The 16,846-nt window shown below is 41.9% G+C and overlaps 1 protein-coding gene across 5 annotated transcripts in view; it reads left to right on the top strand.

Annotated features, from left to right (window-relative positions):
* The first annotated feature begins 632 nt into the window (after positions 1–632).
* The window catches only part of TJP1 (tight junction protein 1), a 67,790-nt gene continuing 51,576 nt past the window's right edge, over positions 633–16,846 (top strand). For all 5 annotated transcript variants that reach the window (XM_030955664.1, XM_030955663.1, XM_030955662.1 and 2 more), the window contains exon 1: positions 633–983. In XM_030955664.1, the coding sequence (XP_030811524.1) occupies positions 951–983 (33 nt within the window). In that variant the 5' untranslated portion in view covers positions 633–950. The remainder of the gene's footprint in view (positions 984–16,846) is intronic.

The raw sequence follows: 16,846 nt of genomic DNA, 5'->3' as shown, positions 1-16,846 counted from the left end.
TCTTTTTGTGTCTTTATTGCTTTTATCTCAAGAACAAGATGTACAATTAAGGAACTCGAAAACTAACGTCCCGCCCCTTCAAACAATGGGCAAACGCAAAAGCAGGTTTGAGCCCGCGCTGATCGACATCCCAGCTCTGCGGCCGGCTCCAGGGGGGCGAGAATTCCGTGAGCGCTGCAGGACCGCGTGCGGCGGAGAGCGCGGCCCCGGGCCCGGCCGAGCCCCCGCCGCCGCCCGGTGCCGCGGTCCCGGTGCCGGTCCCGGCCTGCTCCGCTCCCCGCGTTCAAACGCCCCCCGCGCTCCCATAGGCTGCGCCGGCCCGGCCGCGCTCGGCCCCCCGCCGCCCCGACCATGGCGCGGGGGAGCCCGGCGGCCAGCGAGCCCCGCGGGCGGCCCCTCACCGCGCCGCGCCCGGCACAGCCCGCGGGGCCGGGACCGGCCGCTCCGCCGCCGCCGCTCCGCCGCCGTCCAGGGTTCCGGGTGCTGCGGCAAAGCGGGGGCGGGCGGCGGCGGGGCGGGCAGTCCCCCCGCGGCGGGATGGGCCGTGCCGGCAGTCGGACATGTCGGTGGCTGCGCGGGGGGAGAGGCACGAGGCGGGCGGGCGGCGCGGCCGCTGAGCGGGCGGGCCCGGGGGCAGCGCGGCCGCTCCCGCGCTCCGTGCCCCGGCGGCGGAACCCGGCCCCGGCGCGCCAGGCGCCGCGGGAGAGAGACCACACTTTTATCAAACTTGAGCCTTCGCTCCCCTTCCTCTTTCTTCCTCTCTCCCTCCTCCCCCGTCCCCGCCCCTTCCCTGCCGTCCTCCTCTTCCTCCTCCCCCCCGCGCCCTGGGATGTTTATTCGGGCGGCTGCGTGAGGCGCGGGCGGCGGTGGTGCCGAGTTTCTCTCCCCCGGCCTGAAGAGTTGCAGGCGCGCACACGCTCGCCCGACTCCGGGGGAGAGAAGGAAACAAAATGTCTGCCAGGGCCGCGGCGGCTTCTACGAAGGTAAGGCTCGGCCCCGGGGCGGTCGCGTTCTCTGCCCGCTCCGATCCTGCGGTGTCCCCTGGCGCGGTTTTCCCATTGCCCCGCCGAGCCCACACCGCGGTGGCCGTGGCTTTACGCCCGCCCGTGCTGAGGGCACGGGCTGGCGCGGACCGAGGAGGCGGGCGAGGCGGGCCGGAGCCTCCCGGCCGCCTTCCCCGGAGAGCTTCCCTCCTGCCTGCCGGGAGGGGCGCGCAGGTGGCCCGCACCCCCCTGGCCCGGGCCGCTGCCCCGCTCCCCGGTCCCGCCCGGCCGCCCACCTGTTGGACGTGCGGGCCCCGGCCTCGGGACGGCTGCGGCAGCCGGGCCCTGCCCCCGGGAGAAGCCCCCGCGCTCCCGCCGGTGCGCTGGCCGTGCCCCTTTGTTCCAGGCTGGAGCCGGGTAGCAATTAGGAAAGGTTCAACCGGGAGAGTCCAGTACTGCAGGATTTTTTTCTGTGGCCGCTGAATCAGTCGGGGATGATTGTTGCTGACATACGGTAAACAGCTTTGGGGAGGCAGTAATCCGTCAGAAACTTGTGCCGGTCCTCCACCTGATCCGTAGGTGTTGCCGGTGCAGGTGCACGTTGCGGGGTGTGTACTCTGACCTCCCCCGGCTGCGCGGCGGTGAGTAATGCCGAGCGGCCCCGGGGCTCAGAGGTGGAGCTAGGAACGCTCAACAGGTTATTTCTCCTTCGCGTAAAATTAAAGGTTTGCTTTGAAACTAGTTTGAATTTGAATTTCGAACTGATTTTTAGCTTGTGGCGCCTGAGTAGTTGCTCCGGCTTCAGCGCGACGGGTTCCCGTCGTGTGTGCTGGCCGGTGTTACCGGAGCTTGGCTTAGTGATGTTTGCTTTCGAGTGAAACTGCGTGGTTTCGGTCTGATGTCACTTGCTGGTATGCACTTACTCAGAAGTGGTATTCTACAGGCTGAAGTAAAGTGTACACCTTGCTGTATTGGTACCGAAAAACTTCGGTGCTTGAGATACTAAGTAACAAACTTACTCTAGTTGTAAGATACTGTTAGCTGGAGATTTTACCAACTCCAGAGTCTTACTTTAGAGGTGTGTTCGAGGCAGCCTCAGCTTCCCGAGTGGAATTTAAAAAATTTAAAAGCTAATGTTGACTGCTGAGTTTCATGCCTCGTTCTAAGTATGCTTCCGGAGGTATTGTGTTACATTTTAACATATAGACAAACACATTTCAACAATAAATGTTTGTTGTTGAAAGAATAACCTATTTTAGGTAATATTTCATACTTCTGCTATCACCTAGCTATGGAGATAGATAAAACAGACTTTTTAGCCCTTTTCAAATGCATTTATATTAATAACAAATAGGAGTTGAAGATAAATGTTGTCTTGAATAGTGTTGTGTTAAAATTCTGCTTTGTGAGGGATTGTGAGAAATTGCATCAACTTAAATTTTGCGGATTTTTTTGTTGGTGGTGTAAGATCGGGGTATAAAAGTCTCATTTCTGGCTCAAAATGCTCTCTTAAAATACAGCTATTTTGTGAGGCTGTGGAAAAATATTGCCTTCCACGCATGCATGTACTGTCTTGAAGTGTCTTTCTATTTTTAAATACGGAAGTGTATTTAAAGTTGCAGAAGTGTACAGAAAGTGTATCTGTTTTGGCTGTGGACTGGTGTACAGACTGTGTTAATTGGAAGTTGTATCTTGCCATAGCAGTTATTTGAAACTCCTCCTGCTCATGGTCATATCACATTGGCCCTTGGAGCTTGCATACATGCATACAGTATCAGCCAAACTAATTATACTGAAAGGTATGTTAATTTAAGAATGTTGCAAAATATAGTCTCACTGGGGTTTAACTCTTCACTGGGATGCTTTCAGATTTATGGAAGTCGTGTAATTGAAATAGCAACTCTTTCTTGGGAAAAACCTCATTTTGTAAGTCCTGTGACTGTTAGAGTAAATTCTTAATCTGTGATAGCTTTTTATTAAAATTATTTCTTACCTTTTTATCTTGAGCACAGAAATGTCTTTAAAGACTAGAATCTGATTCATACAGTTCACATGAGTTCTGCTGTCAAAACAGAGGTGCTTTCAGTCAGTGGATATTGTTAATTGTATTTCAATCATTAGTTCTTGGGCTGCTTTCCATGGAGTTTTAATAGTCATAGACAAGGAGATTTAAAAGTATTTTGGAAATACTAGAATATTGGGGGATTTCTGTGTTCACATTCCAGATGTTGTTTCCTTTAGTTCCAAAGTTATCCCTTTGGGTATGGTATCTGGTTTCTCATTTTTGGGGTTGTAATGCCTTAAATGATGAATGGCTTTCTCTTAACATCTACTTAATGTATTTGAGCTCTGTGTCCATATCCACAGTTACTGTGTCACACTTGACTGGACAAAACCTAAAAGAAAAAAAGAGAGAGAAAAAAAAATTCTTTTTGATTAGCTGAATAATTCTTATTTGTACATGAGATAATCTTGGCTGCTGTGATTGATTATGTTACACCCTACTATCAACAGTCTTTCACAAACAGTTTCACTGCCCTTCAGTTTTGATTACTTAGCTTTTTCCCCTGCTGTGCTGTATAAGAATGTGCTTTTATTAAGGTGTTATGTGCTTGTTGTAGCTGTTGTTAATATAGAATAGAAAATGGTGGGGAAATGAAGACTTGCTGGAAGTTTAATCTGGTTGTGGCTGTTACTGCAAAATTTGAGGGGCCTAATCTCTTCTGCTGTCTTTTTGAACTGTACTAATGGATGCTGTGGGAATCACTGTTAGGGTCTTAGTAATGGGGTGTAAACTTTATTTTTGCCTTTAAGTTGGAGATTGTAATATAGTCCACATTGGTCAAAAAACTCAAACCAAACAAACAAAAACATCACCCTGAAAAGGGACAGCTTTTTGAATCCCTGAGCCTTTTTGAATGCTGAACCTGAGTTCTTGAGACTCCCTTCTATTTTTAAATACATTCAGGAAGAGTATTTCAGTCTTTCACCTCAATCATGTAACTAATTGAGTTTTGGTTATTTTAACTGGTTTTCTAGCTCCAGGCATGTATCTGTTAACTATCCCTTGAATCAGGAGCTGAGAACATGGCTGTGTTAATGGTTCAAGGCATACTGATTGCAAGGACTCCCTGGTTTTCTGTTTTAGGGGCAATGACCCGTGGTTTTCATAATTGGGGTTAGCATTGTACCCTAAATCTTACTTGGAAACACCAGTGGATTTGTTTCTTGTAGAGCATATATGTGCAGATGTTTTTAATTCAGTGTGTGAGATAGCTAAGTTTGGAGCAGTATTTTATTTTTCCCATGTAAGTCTGTATATGGGCACTGTCAAGTTGGATAGTTCTTCTTTGGTTGGTTGTGTGATTCTTCAACTGTAACAAAGAAATAAATATATAGAAAACATGTATGGGAAAGTAACTGAGAATTGAGTTTAACGTAAGAATTTACCTCCTATATAGAAAATAGAACCTTTAAAATACTGCATTTAATTTTGCTAGTGTTTCTCTAAGTTGTATTTGGAACTTAGGAAATACTAGTACTGGTAGGTATTTTTCAAAGAATAATTTATATGAGTAGCTTGTATTTCAGGCTTGGTTTTGCTTGAATTCATTGTTCCAGGTAGGACTATGAGTAATTTCAATTACCAGATGATACTTGAGGTGCATTTTCCAGTATGACTCTGGCTGCAGTGTGAGAGGAGCTGCAAGCTCCATGCTCTGTAGGTCCTTATGAAGTGAATGCTGGAGTTTGCTTCTGGTTCATTGTGCAGTGCAAAGATTACTGTAATGTAAACAGAGCTGAAATCTGACGGTGCCTGGCAACTGGCTCCACCTTTATAGAGTGGAAAATCAGTAAGGCCTTATCAGTGACCAGCTAGCTAATCTTTGTGTCAAGGAAAACCTCTAGAAATGGGTTACTGTACATCGTAGGTATTCTGACATGCACATCGTGCTACTGCTTAGGTTCTATGAGAATAGGTGCTGGGCTTCTGTCTGTGCTAAGAAAAGGTCAAAATACAGTATTTTGAATTTGTTCTTAAAGTCAGGAGTGTTATTGAGCTTCAATATATGTCTGTGTCCACACTTCGATGTACCATTGTTGTCAAAACCTTCTGGGTGCTCGTGAAAATACTTGGCTTTTAACTACTCAGCATAAGGTACTGAGTTGGAAACAGAACTGTAACTAGTTGACTACTCAAGCTCTGAATTGTGCTAAATATGTTGGGTTTATTACTTGAAATGCTGTGCGAAAGTATTGTCTATCTTGGGTCAAAGCACTCATCTGAAGGCTCTGTATCAAAGTTGAAGTTCTCACCAAGGACTGAAGTGTTCACCCATTTTTTTGCCAATAAGCTTTCAGTATGAAATAAGATCCTCCTTTCTGTTTTCTTCTCCTGTCCTCTATACCTTGTTGAAAGGCCATGTCTTGTGTGCACACCAGAGTGGCAGGGGAAAATCTGATTAGTCACAGTGTGGGGAGAGTAAAGCCATGTACATGTCCATTTCAAAATTAATAGTCCCAACATTTGGTTTGTATCACTGTCAAGTTCTATGTGTCAGTTTGAGTTAAGGGAGAGTATTTGAAACAAATGCTTTTGTTGTTTTTGTTATGGGTTAAAAAAGACATTTGTCATTTATATCCCCAGAAGTATTTCTGTGTTATCATGGTATAAATACAGGAGAAATTAATATCAAACTATGCCCAGTGTTTTCTCAGGCAAATATATTACTAATGACTTCTTCACTGAATGTACTGATTAAGCAAACAGCCGTAGGGAAGTCTTAAAATGAATTCCATGATTCTGTGCAGTGTATTTATGCTGAGTCCAAAAAGTCCTGAAATGAAAACACTGTCTTGTCTTATAATTATGCTATTTTAGGCACAGATTATTCAAATATGTGCTGTACAGTCATAAATAGTAGGGGTGCTCTTGTTTCAGGGCTGTGATGTGCTCAAGTGAAGGATCTGAGGAAATGGAGGGACACGTTCAGCTGAATATTTAAGGTCCAGTGTGGATCCCTTGGAGGCTGCAGAGTAACAAGTGCTGCTGAGGCCACAAGTGTGGTGACTTTTGCAGGGACAGTGGTGTCTGCTGGGTTATCCATGGGGTTTTCCTGCTGTGGTGTGCTCTTGGACAGCTCCATAAGCCCCGAGCTTTGTGGACTCTTTGGGCTTTGTAGATGGGCTGCTGCAGGGTTGGAGAACCTGCCCCACTGTGTGCAGGACTGGGCACTTGGCTTACATTTACTATTCCTGACTCTGTAGGATTTTCAGTAGTTCTTTAGAGGTCTTTCCTGCGTTTGCACATCAGGATTTATTTAGACACTTGGAAAAATTAACTGTATTGTTGGTGCTAAAAATTTAAATATTGGCTGTACATTAAAAAAGTATTTATTTTCTCAAGAGTATCTGGTAATCTCTAATAGGATTCTTGTTTCCTAATCCATTATAAACAGATGTTCTTCCCTTTTGTGGTGGGGGAGGGCAGCCTAAATTCAGTAAGATGACAGCAGTAGGGAGTGCTGCATTGGAGAAGTTCACATTCTTAGGAGAAGTGGGCAAATGTGACCTTTTTGGCCTAAATAGCTCATCAGAAGGTGTATGGTTAACTTCCCATAGCAGAGGAAGCAACAACAGAACTTGGTATGGCTCTGATGGCCTTTTTGTTTCCCCACCCCCACATATCCAAAGTACTGATATGCTGAAAATAGAAATTGAGCAAAAGTCTGCGGTTTGTTTGGTTTGTAGTTCCCAAGGCTTTTCCCAGTAAGGACTGCACTGCAGAGCAGCCTTCTGTCTTCATCACGTTTGCCTTTTACATTTGACTTCTTCTTAGGAACTTAATTCTAAAATCTTCCCCCACCCCTCCTAAAAAGGCAGTAATTAGTTTTCAGCTTGTGATCCTTTGGGACTGTTTGGGCAGTTCCTTGCCTAGTTTGAATGGGGTCCAGTAACAGTGTCTTCCCCTCTGCCCCACTGGGTCAGCAATCACTTTAACAGATGGCCCCCTTCTCTGTATCCAGTTTAAAAATTTTCTTGTAAATATTAAATGGACCTGTTCCAGCTATTTACACTCTGGGTTGGTGACTGTTTCTTAGGATGTATCCAGATGGGAGATGGAATGAGCAAGGTGCTTGGAGACTTGTTAATACACTTCAGAACATATGGTCAAGCGTTTGGACACAGCTCTGGGAGGCGAGTTTGTTGGGCTGAAATATCATCCCCTGCCCTTTCCTGCAAACCTTCTTGGGTCTCTTTCTTCAGGCAGCCATGGTGCTCCTGCAGCAGCATTAATGCCTTAGTTATAGTCACCATGAATTCAATAACCCAAAAATTAACAAGAAGTAACTTGTGGCTGCAGAGACACTGCTCAATTTTTCAAGTTAATTAAAAGGAAGTAATAACCTTAAATTATAACCAGCAGCAGTAGCATAATGAAACAGGACAGATTATGAAATTTGAGCAATGATGTAGTTTTTCTATTACTTAAATTACAGCAGTGGTGACATGACTTTGACAAAGGACTGACCGGGCACATGTTGCTATAAAAAGGTGTATAAAAACATATTTAAAAGTAAAAAAAGAAAAAACCAAAACAAAGAGTATGTACACAGATGCTTTCAGCTTAATTGAAAATATAATAGGTGTAAATTATGTAACCTAAGGATTTCTTGGTTTCAGTAGATCTTTTAGAATTGGAATGACTGTAGCTGTAAAGCTCTAGAAGTAACTTTGAGTTGCTACATGACAATGTGATATCAGTTAATTAGTTAGTTGTAATTCGTGTGGAATCAGGATGGTACCTGGGGCTAATTCTGCCAATTATTGTTTATCTGAACAAATTCCAAGACTGTAATAAATACGTAATTCATGTTCATTTTGGATGACTGGCTTCCCCAGAACTGAATTTGGGAGAAGGCCAGATCATGTTAACCCTCTCATCACAGGATGTTTGTTTAAAAAGTTTATATTGCTTGATCCAGCATTGTTCCTACGTGTTATTTGGAAAAAATGCCCCTTTGCCCATGAATGCCTTCACATGAATTAGTTTCTCAGCACAGTGTTAGGTGACAGGGGTACTGGCTTTTCCTGTAAACCTGGACTCCTGAAATAATTTTTTTCAGTGGGTATTAAGATCTTAAAACCAAGCTTAAAGGCATGGCTTTCTGACAAAAGAACTTGTGTTTCCTTCAGAATTGAAATTAAGTTGTGGAAAGTGATTGGCCATTGCGTACAGGATAAACCTCTCTGTTAATAACCCAGCTATGTAAGAATGGAAATTCCTGGAGTGTAATCTCATGAGAGAACTAAATGCACTTGCATTTTGATTGGGTTTTGTTCTCTATGGAAAATGTAGGCTGGATTAATATTCCTAAAGCTGGGAGCATTTAGCTAGGAGGTACAAGAAAGGTATACAGGTTTACAGAAACAGTGTTGATGGCTTGAATGAAGAACATATTTCATCTGAATCAGAGTGCTGTAGAAGCATTCTGTGGGGTTATTTTTTTCCAATGCTCTGTCGTTTGTTTATTGTTGGTAGTTCAATGGTAAATCCACCCTAGAACTGCCCAGGAATATGCTGAGTCTCAAATGAGGGGATCTGTTGTTTAAAATGTTTGCATACCAGTGCTCACAATAAAAGGTTTTCTTACTTGTTGTGTTTATTTGCAATCAGTAAATGCCTCTGTCTTGGGAAGGTGTGTAAGGAATGGCAAAGAGCCAATGGTTGAGAGTTACTGAGATAGTTTCTCCTTTAGAATGACCAGTGGTGTTGGATTTTTTTTTCCTTCCTGCATGATGAGGGCACCTTTTAAGTCAGTTGCATTATTGGTAATACTAGTATTGTCTTTCTGGCTGTAAACTTAGTTTGGTTTACAGTAATGTGAGATTTATGTCCTGCACTTGAAGCTGTGCTAGCATTGTAGTTTAAACAGGCAGGAGATGCCTTTTAAACATAAATGTGATGTTTCTGCAGCATGTGTTTCACTAGCCTGAACTTCTGACTGCATTTTTTATCTCCATTGAAAAAAAAAATATCACTGTGCCTTAAAACTACTTTAAACAAAAGCAGGCAGTGTCAGAGAAATATTGCATAGCTTTTTTCTTTCTTCTTTATGATGGAATTAAAATTGAGATTTTTTTGCCTTGCTTTTTGTATTTGGTTTTCGTCTCTCCTGTGTGAATGCTGGAATTCACCTCTAGTGAAGCAGCAGAGCTGGATTTGTTGGTGCTTGCTGGCAGTGGAAGCAGATGGTGCTGGAGGTGTGCAGCAAAAGGGACAAGGTGAGGGGAGCTGGGGGCTGCCAGGACAGATCTGTGCAGGAGCCTTGGGTGGGCCCAGTGGCTGCTTTCTGTGCTTTAGGGCACCACACAATGCCTCAATCAAAGAGTGGGTTGAAATAGTTTTGACTGTAACTGATTAGGCTGTTGACAACTCAATGACAGCATTTTTAATCTTGTGAGGTAGATGGACTGGTAGATCTAATTTTGCTTTTCTATTTCTAGAAAAATCTGTTGTTAAAGCCAATGATTGGCCTATGAGTAAATTGCTTGGGATGGTTATAGCTGGCAACAATAATTTTCCTTTTCTCTAACAGAAAGTACTGGTTTTCAACTGAAACGAAACCCTTACTATGAAAATTATATTTTGTTTGTTCCACCTTTTAACTTCCCGAATAGGACCTTTTAATTTACTCAGTAGTAGTTGCAGTCTTGCTGTATTTAAAAATTAGGTTTGTAGGAAATATCTTTAAACGTTTTGGAACACTTGTTAAGAAATTTAAAAAAACCCTTCGAAGATATTTCTACTTGATAAACTACTATAGATGGTTACAAAACTTGGTCAATAGCTTTCCCTCTATCAGAAGAGCAGACTTTGATGTTTTAATGTTCCTTTTTTAAATTTGTACATTATTCTGAGTTTCCTGGATATGCTTACAGTGTAGAGGTTAGTATGTAGCTGACCAAAACATAATACCTAAAATCTGTCTCTACTGTCCTAGCCCTTCAAGCAATGTAATTATGTTGCTTCCAAGTGATAAGCCAAGGCAATTTACAGATTACTGGAATGCTTGAAAACACTGACCTTTCAGGTCACTCAGAGCACTCCTATTATGCAGAGATTGCTGTGGCACTGTTGTAATGTGCTGGCCTGTCACATGCTGACTAACTTGCAGAAAGCTTTGATGCAGCTGTTTTAAAAATGCTTTTGCTGACTGATAGGCACTTAGGCTACTGCCTGTGAACAAAGCCAGCTCTCATTGCATGCTTTTCGCCCCCATTTTCTATAACAACACTTCTTCCCTGCTGACTACACACACAGTTATCTGGGCCCAAGTGTTGACTTGTCTCCATTTAAATTGTATTTGTGTTAATTTTCACTTCAAAACTAGTCACGTGTGTGAGAGATGCGGTTTGTGTGGGTTATTCAGAGCTGCTGCAAACAAGCAGCCTTGAAAAGTTCATGCGGTGGCTTTAAAGAGGGGGTGGATTAGGGAGAAGAAAGTGTGTGTGACTGGGCAGAGCAGGGATTAAACAACAATGGTCCTTTCAGTACAGTGCAAAGTCGTTTACTGCAGTGTAGCATCTATCCTATAGTTTGAGCTCTGTCTTTTCTTGAATTGCTCTGAAGAGTAAGAAGAATTTGACAAATGTTTCCTTTTAGTGTCTGATGCTTAATGGGCATCACACTTGGTGATTATGCCAGTACCTTCTTTAGTATGAAGACACAGGACTAGAACAGGAATAGAGATTAAGCTGACTTGATTTTTTGTTTACTGTCTTTACTTTTATTTAGTTTTATTAATAGTTGTTAGATCAGGTAGTGCCTGAATTGTAGAGATCATCAGAAGAAGAGAAATAAGTACAAAAGAATAAAATCTTTAATTCCAGTAGCCTGGTGAGACTGTTAGAAGGATAAATTGTTTTTTATTTCTTCTACAAAACACAGAGAATCCATATTCTGTTTGAAAATAAGGTGCTGGATGTTTGGGGTAGGTAAACTTCTAAATCAAGACTCTACATGACAAGCACAATAGCCTATTACCTATGAAGGCAAGTTTAGCAACTCACAATTTAATCTTTGTTCCCAGGGAATAGGTGTATATTTAATGTATTCTTTGGTTGTCTCTGTCTCGGGTTGTAAGCCTGTTAGAGTTCAGTGCATTTGGATCAAAAGCTAAGCACCTCTGTTCTATTCTGCTGAGAGGTAGAAAATAAACAGGTAACACCTGATTGGTACTGTATGTGTCATGTATGGCATTTAATGTAATTCTGAGCTCCTGTTGTACAGCATGGCATCACTGTCCCCTTGTTTGGGAGGAGTGTGACATCAGGAATTCACCTGTTTACTGCAGTTCCAGTCACTGCAAAATATGCACAGCCTGTGCCTAAAATCTCTTGAAGCAGTAGAGTTGTGTGTGCAAGGATAAGGACTGGTGTACTTAAAGTTACCTTTGCTCTTTGACCATGTACTAAACAGTGACAATGCACTAAAACATAAATTTCAAGTTGTAAAAGAATGTAAGGTATTTTTCCTGCTATAACAGTGCAGTGAAGAGAATAAAATGAGTAATGATTTTACAGCAGGAAACTAACTGAACAGTGTAGTTACATAGTGAGTGTTTTATTTTTTTATATGAACTCTCTATGTCTTGTGGTAATTGGTAGGACAAAAATATTTGGCTTTTGTATATATTTGCATATGTACTTCTTAGTTGCACCTTAACTTTCATAGAAGAAAATATTTTCCACAGCTCAGTTCAACGTGTGTTAATCTGGATCAATTTAAATGGCACAGTGAGGCTAAAAGGATGCACAATTTACACGTGTTGATAACATTACAGTATCTTTGAGAGGATTACATTTCAGAAGTGACTTCTGAAGGTGAACCTACAAAAATGAGTGGAAAAGATGCAACTAAATCAATACAGATACAAGAGGTACAGATTTAGATATTTTCACTGCACTTAATTTTTTTGTGCAGATCATTAGAAGTTGCATGACTGAAGATATGACTATTATCAGTCAAGCTTTGAAAGCATTCTGGCAGTAGGTTTTGTTTTGCTGTTCAGTTCTCACTTTAATGATAAAATTGTGCTAAGCTACCTTGGCTGGAACTACTCTTTCACATCTCACCTTTCTGATGAAGTTTTTCACTGATTTTATCCTCACTTATTTAGTCTTGAGGATTTTTTTCCAAAGAATACTCTGAATTGAATGGTTTCTCTGCAATCTGTGGTCTCCTGATAGGTTTCTCCAATGAACTGACTCATCAAACTGATTTGTCTGGTGTCCTGAAGCTGAACTTTTCTGGTTCCTTACTTATTTAGGGGAATGCTCCTTTGAAAAAACTGTTCCTTGCTGAATTTGCAGGTTTGTAGATAACTCATTTGCTCTTTTCCCCAATAACTCATTCTCAGTGACAGGTGACTTGGTAGCTTTTTGGGGCAATAGCTGAATAAACTGAAGCTCTAATCTGGCATAAACAGGTAATTCACCACAATTACACAGGCTTTTCAGCTGTTAACCAAGTGCTTACCCAGTTTCTTCTCCAGCTGGTTGGATAAACAACTAGAATGTCATTCATAGTTTTCCATTTCAGAAAATGTGCTGAGTGAATGAAAAAGACATCTGCCCATTAAGCACAGATGGGAAATACTTGCTAAGAGGTGGATTTGATGGGTACCATCTCTCAGTAATTATGTATAGACTTTTATTTTTAGTCGTTGTGTTCAGAGTTCCTCTTCTGGAATACTCTACGTGCTTCTCATCTTCACCCTGGCTTGGCTTGCAATCAGGGATTAATCTTGATGAAATGATGATGACTGAGGGAGAGAGCAGCTTCTCATAGGTCTGCCTCTGCTTGAGTTACTGCATAGCTGATTTATTTCAAAGTTGAACTGAAGCCATGGCATCCACTATTACATTGTGGACGTGTCTTGGTGTAGTGATTAGTTTGGGATTTTTTTCTTGGTGTGTCTTATCTGTGCAGAATCAGAACAATGTACTTGAACATAATTAATTTTTCTGTTTCCATTTCTAAAAGGTACCAAACTGACTGCTATAGGAAATAATTTGTGATGTGTCTCTGTATCAGGTACTTAGGGCTGCGAGTAAAGGTAGTTCTTCAGGCCTGTACAGACAGGGAGACCACCAGCGGTCTAACTTTAAAGGCTAAAAATGCCATGACGTTCTCCTTCTATTCAACCTGCCAACAGAAAGCTTTTGGTATCACTTACAGTGCTAGTGTGTCTAGATTTTCATTGTCAGAATACATGATGGCTGTCCAACTTCTGCCAGTATTTACTGGGGTTTATTTGTAGTTTTCTCTGATACCTCAGTTTTTTATTTTGTTTGTGAGTGCTTATAGAGCATGCAGCTTTTTTTCTTCCTCTTCTCAATATTGAAAACAAGTAACAGACATGCATTTAAATAAGAGCATTACTTTTGGTGATGTGGGATGGTGTTTTTTGTGGACTGGTCTAAATGGTTTAGGCTTTGCAATTTAAGCTTACCATTCTGTTAGCCTTGTTCAGACTGAGTTCCATGTGCAAGCTTCAGATACTAGAATTCTCTGTGTTTTGGTGCTTATCACTTGCTTACATGAGAAGCTCAGATTTCATCATGTAAAAAGTGTGTACCCAGTAGCAAAAAAAAATCCAAACTGAAAATATGCTTGTGTTGTATCCTAAAAATAAAGAGAACCTAAGATACTGCTTTTGAAAATTATTTCAAAGTAGCACTGATGTTTGCATTTAATTGTACAGATGGAATCATGTGTTCTATGTAGCTATGTGGGGCTGTAGGTTATTTGAAATAATGGTGTTACTCTGTTCTATACCTAATGCTATACTGATGTTACCCTTCCCTCCAGTCTGGAGAGAGGAGCAGAACTTTTCCCTTCTGTGAAGTGTCACTGGCACTGGTCTCAATCTTTAGGTCTGTTGAGTGTGTGCGTCAATAATCTGCACTATTGTTATGGTAAAGCACGAGTTGTCTTTGATCTTCTGAGGGTAAACAGCACCGACTCGGAAGCTGACGATGCGCTGTCAAGGAAAATGTCACCAGGCTGATAAAAGCCTGCAAACTGATCATCGGTACCTGCTCCTGGAACCTTGGTGTGTTCAGTTTGTCAGGGCTGGGCAGCTAAAATCCTTAGTTCGATGTTGTTGCAAGATGTAAAGCAGAGGTGGAATGGGAAAAGAGCTTTTAAGACTTCAGTTTTTTCCTGTATTGCCTTGTAATGACTTAGTTCCTCAAAAAAGTCACGAAGTGATCCTAAAAATATGTTGCTGATTTACCTGAGGCCCATGTTATCACAAAATTGGCCTTTTGCATCATTTACTTGCAGATGCCAATGTACACCTGATGATTGGGGTGCTGGTGGTAACATCAAAGGGCAAGAGTTTGGTACAAGTGAAGTTCTGCTCTCAAAAGAATTTGTTTAGCTGTGAAATTAAATGACATTGTTTTATGTGCACCTTCCCTCAAGAGTCAAGGTGCTGACTCACATCAGGCAAGAGTGTGGAAGCCCTTCAGCCACTGATTTCTGATTTCCTTTTTTTTTTGTGGAACAGATTGGAGTTAATGCACAGCAATGTGAACAAATATTTGCAGAGGGAAAAATACAGTGGGATTTCTGTTACCCTTTTTCTTTGCTTCTTTTTGAGCTTTTTCGCTCTTGAGGTGAATTTGTTCTCTTTTGTCAATTAAAGTCATAACTTGCTCTAGAATGTGAAACTTAAGGTAACAGATGGGGCAAGACTTAAACATTTACACTACTATTTCCCTTGGTCTGTAACCTATTTGATATTTTCTTACAATTTATTGCATTCAGACTGTTGAATTCAGTAGAGCTGCTTTCTGTAGCTCAAGGAATGCTGGGGCAATCCAGGGTGAGGTCAAGGCTGTGTGAAGTTGAGTGTGTTTTCACATTGCAAACTGGAATGTCAGGTTATAGTTCTGCAGATTTTCCTTCTTGCAGTTCTTAATGTGAAATATAATCAGAATAACTTTAAAAAAGAGGAATTTGCTCTTGTTTGAGGGCTTTGGGTTTGCCAACTCCATTTTTAAATACAGTTTGAGGTAGCTAGAAGATGCAATTCTGTAGAAGCCCAGTGCATATTTTAAAATCGCTTTGATCATTTCTGCCCTCATAGTTCTCTTGCATACTTGGCAATGTGCATTCCAGAGTGGTGATGAATGGACATGATGCTGTTTTGGTCAAGAATATAATCTTGTATCATTGATACAGATGAACTTGTGGGAATAGAAGTTGGTGTCATGTGGTTAAAGCTGTTGGTGAGGCAGTTTGTTCCACTGAAATGAGTGTATTTTTAAATGCTGATGTGAACACAAAATTAGCTTTGTGACCATTTTTACAGTTAACCTTTGGCTTTCTGGGTGTGGCTCTTTCTTCCCCTTTGAAAGGACTGTGTTTTTAGGTCTGTTTGGGCTTTTTGTCACCTTAAAACTGAATTTGGGAAGTGGAAGGTCAAGTTGGAACTGAAAAGGCAGGCCTTGAAGCTATTTGATTAAAAAGATTGTAATTTTAGGTAATTTAAGCTTTCTAGATTTGTATACTGGGTTTTATGTAAAATTCAGTGTTAGTTCATCTACAGCAGTGGAAATAATTTTAAGTCTGCCAAATGGATTTTCATGAGAGGAACTGCTTTTGAAGTGTGCTGTTTTGCATGGTATGCATAAGGCAGCTTGCTGCTAGGAAGTTCTAATCTGGTCAACAATTATTGCTCTTGAGCATGTTAGTGAATTCCCTTGTTTCATTCCTCTACTTTGATGTGCAAACAGGAAATAAAGAAGTCCTAGCTGGATGTCTGTAGGGTGGGATGGGAACCGATGTGGTGGTTATGTAAATGTGAATACCTACAGAGGTCAGTGTGAAGCCTCCTGTCCAGTAATTACTCTGTCATTTTTTCCCAGTGACTGTAGCCAACGTCTCTTGAGAGGAGGGAAGGAGACTGAGTTGGCTCCTGACTCAGAAATGTCTGGGGTAATTCTTCAGCCTGGGGTTCATAGGAATTCAGCTATTTGGAGTGGGGTAGGGATGCAGTCTATAAAACAGAAAAACCAACCCCCCCAAAAACAAGAACATGGTGTTTTTAAAAAGTGCTTTTCCTAAGTTAGTATATAGTGCTTTGTGTCCAGCTTTTCTGAAGAGGTCTGGTTGTGAACCACTGGGATAGTGAAAGGCTGTGGTGGGACTGCTGCCAGTAGGAAATGAAAGAGGAGAACTGGGAGCAGGGCAGCTGATGGTGCTGGGCAGTATCTCAGGGCTGCTTTTAGTGCCTCTTGGCTCCCCAGTGGAGCTGGTTTCATTGCTGCTCTTTAAGAAGATGAGGAGTTATTATTGAAATAAAAAGATGTTGTGGGTGACAGGGTCATCCCTGTTGCTGCTGTGTGTCCTTTTAAGGAAAGGGAAAAAAGCATGGACGTGTCTTACTGGTTCTTCCTGCTTGCTGATTCTTCTGGAGCTGCTGTTATATTTTCTTGTGCTTGTTAGTGGCCTTGGCTCCTCAAGAGAACTTAAAAAGAAAAAGGAAAATATTAATAAATTGGAAGTTAGAAAAAGTTGTGTTTTCTATAAAACATGCTTGTAAGTCTTTGGTAAAAATGAGGTTTCTTTTGCCCTCTGAAATGAAGCCATATCTGAAATGCCATATTTTGCAAATATCTAATAGCATAGCCAGAGTTGAGAGAAAAAATCCCACTCTGACTGGCTGTGAATAAGTAATTGTGTTGCCCATGAAAGCAGTAGAGAGGGTTATCAAAGTATCTGCAGCTGTGCTGTTGTATGGACAGTGTTTCTACATTCATAGTCAATGAATAACCCACCTGAGAAG

The sequence above is a fragment of the Camarhynchus parvulus genome, chromosome 10, assembly GCF_901933205.1.
Source record: "Camarhynchus parvulus chromosome 10, STF_HiC, whole genome shotgun sequence".
In the NCBI taxonomy this organism is placed as follows: Eukaryota; Metazoa; Chordata; class Aves; order Passeriformes; family Thraupidae; genus Camarhynchus; species Camarhynchus parvulus.
This window is presented reverse-complemented; position numbering and strand designations above follow the sequence as displayed.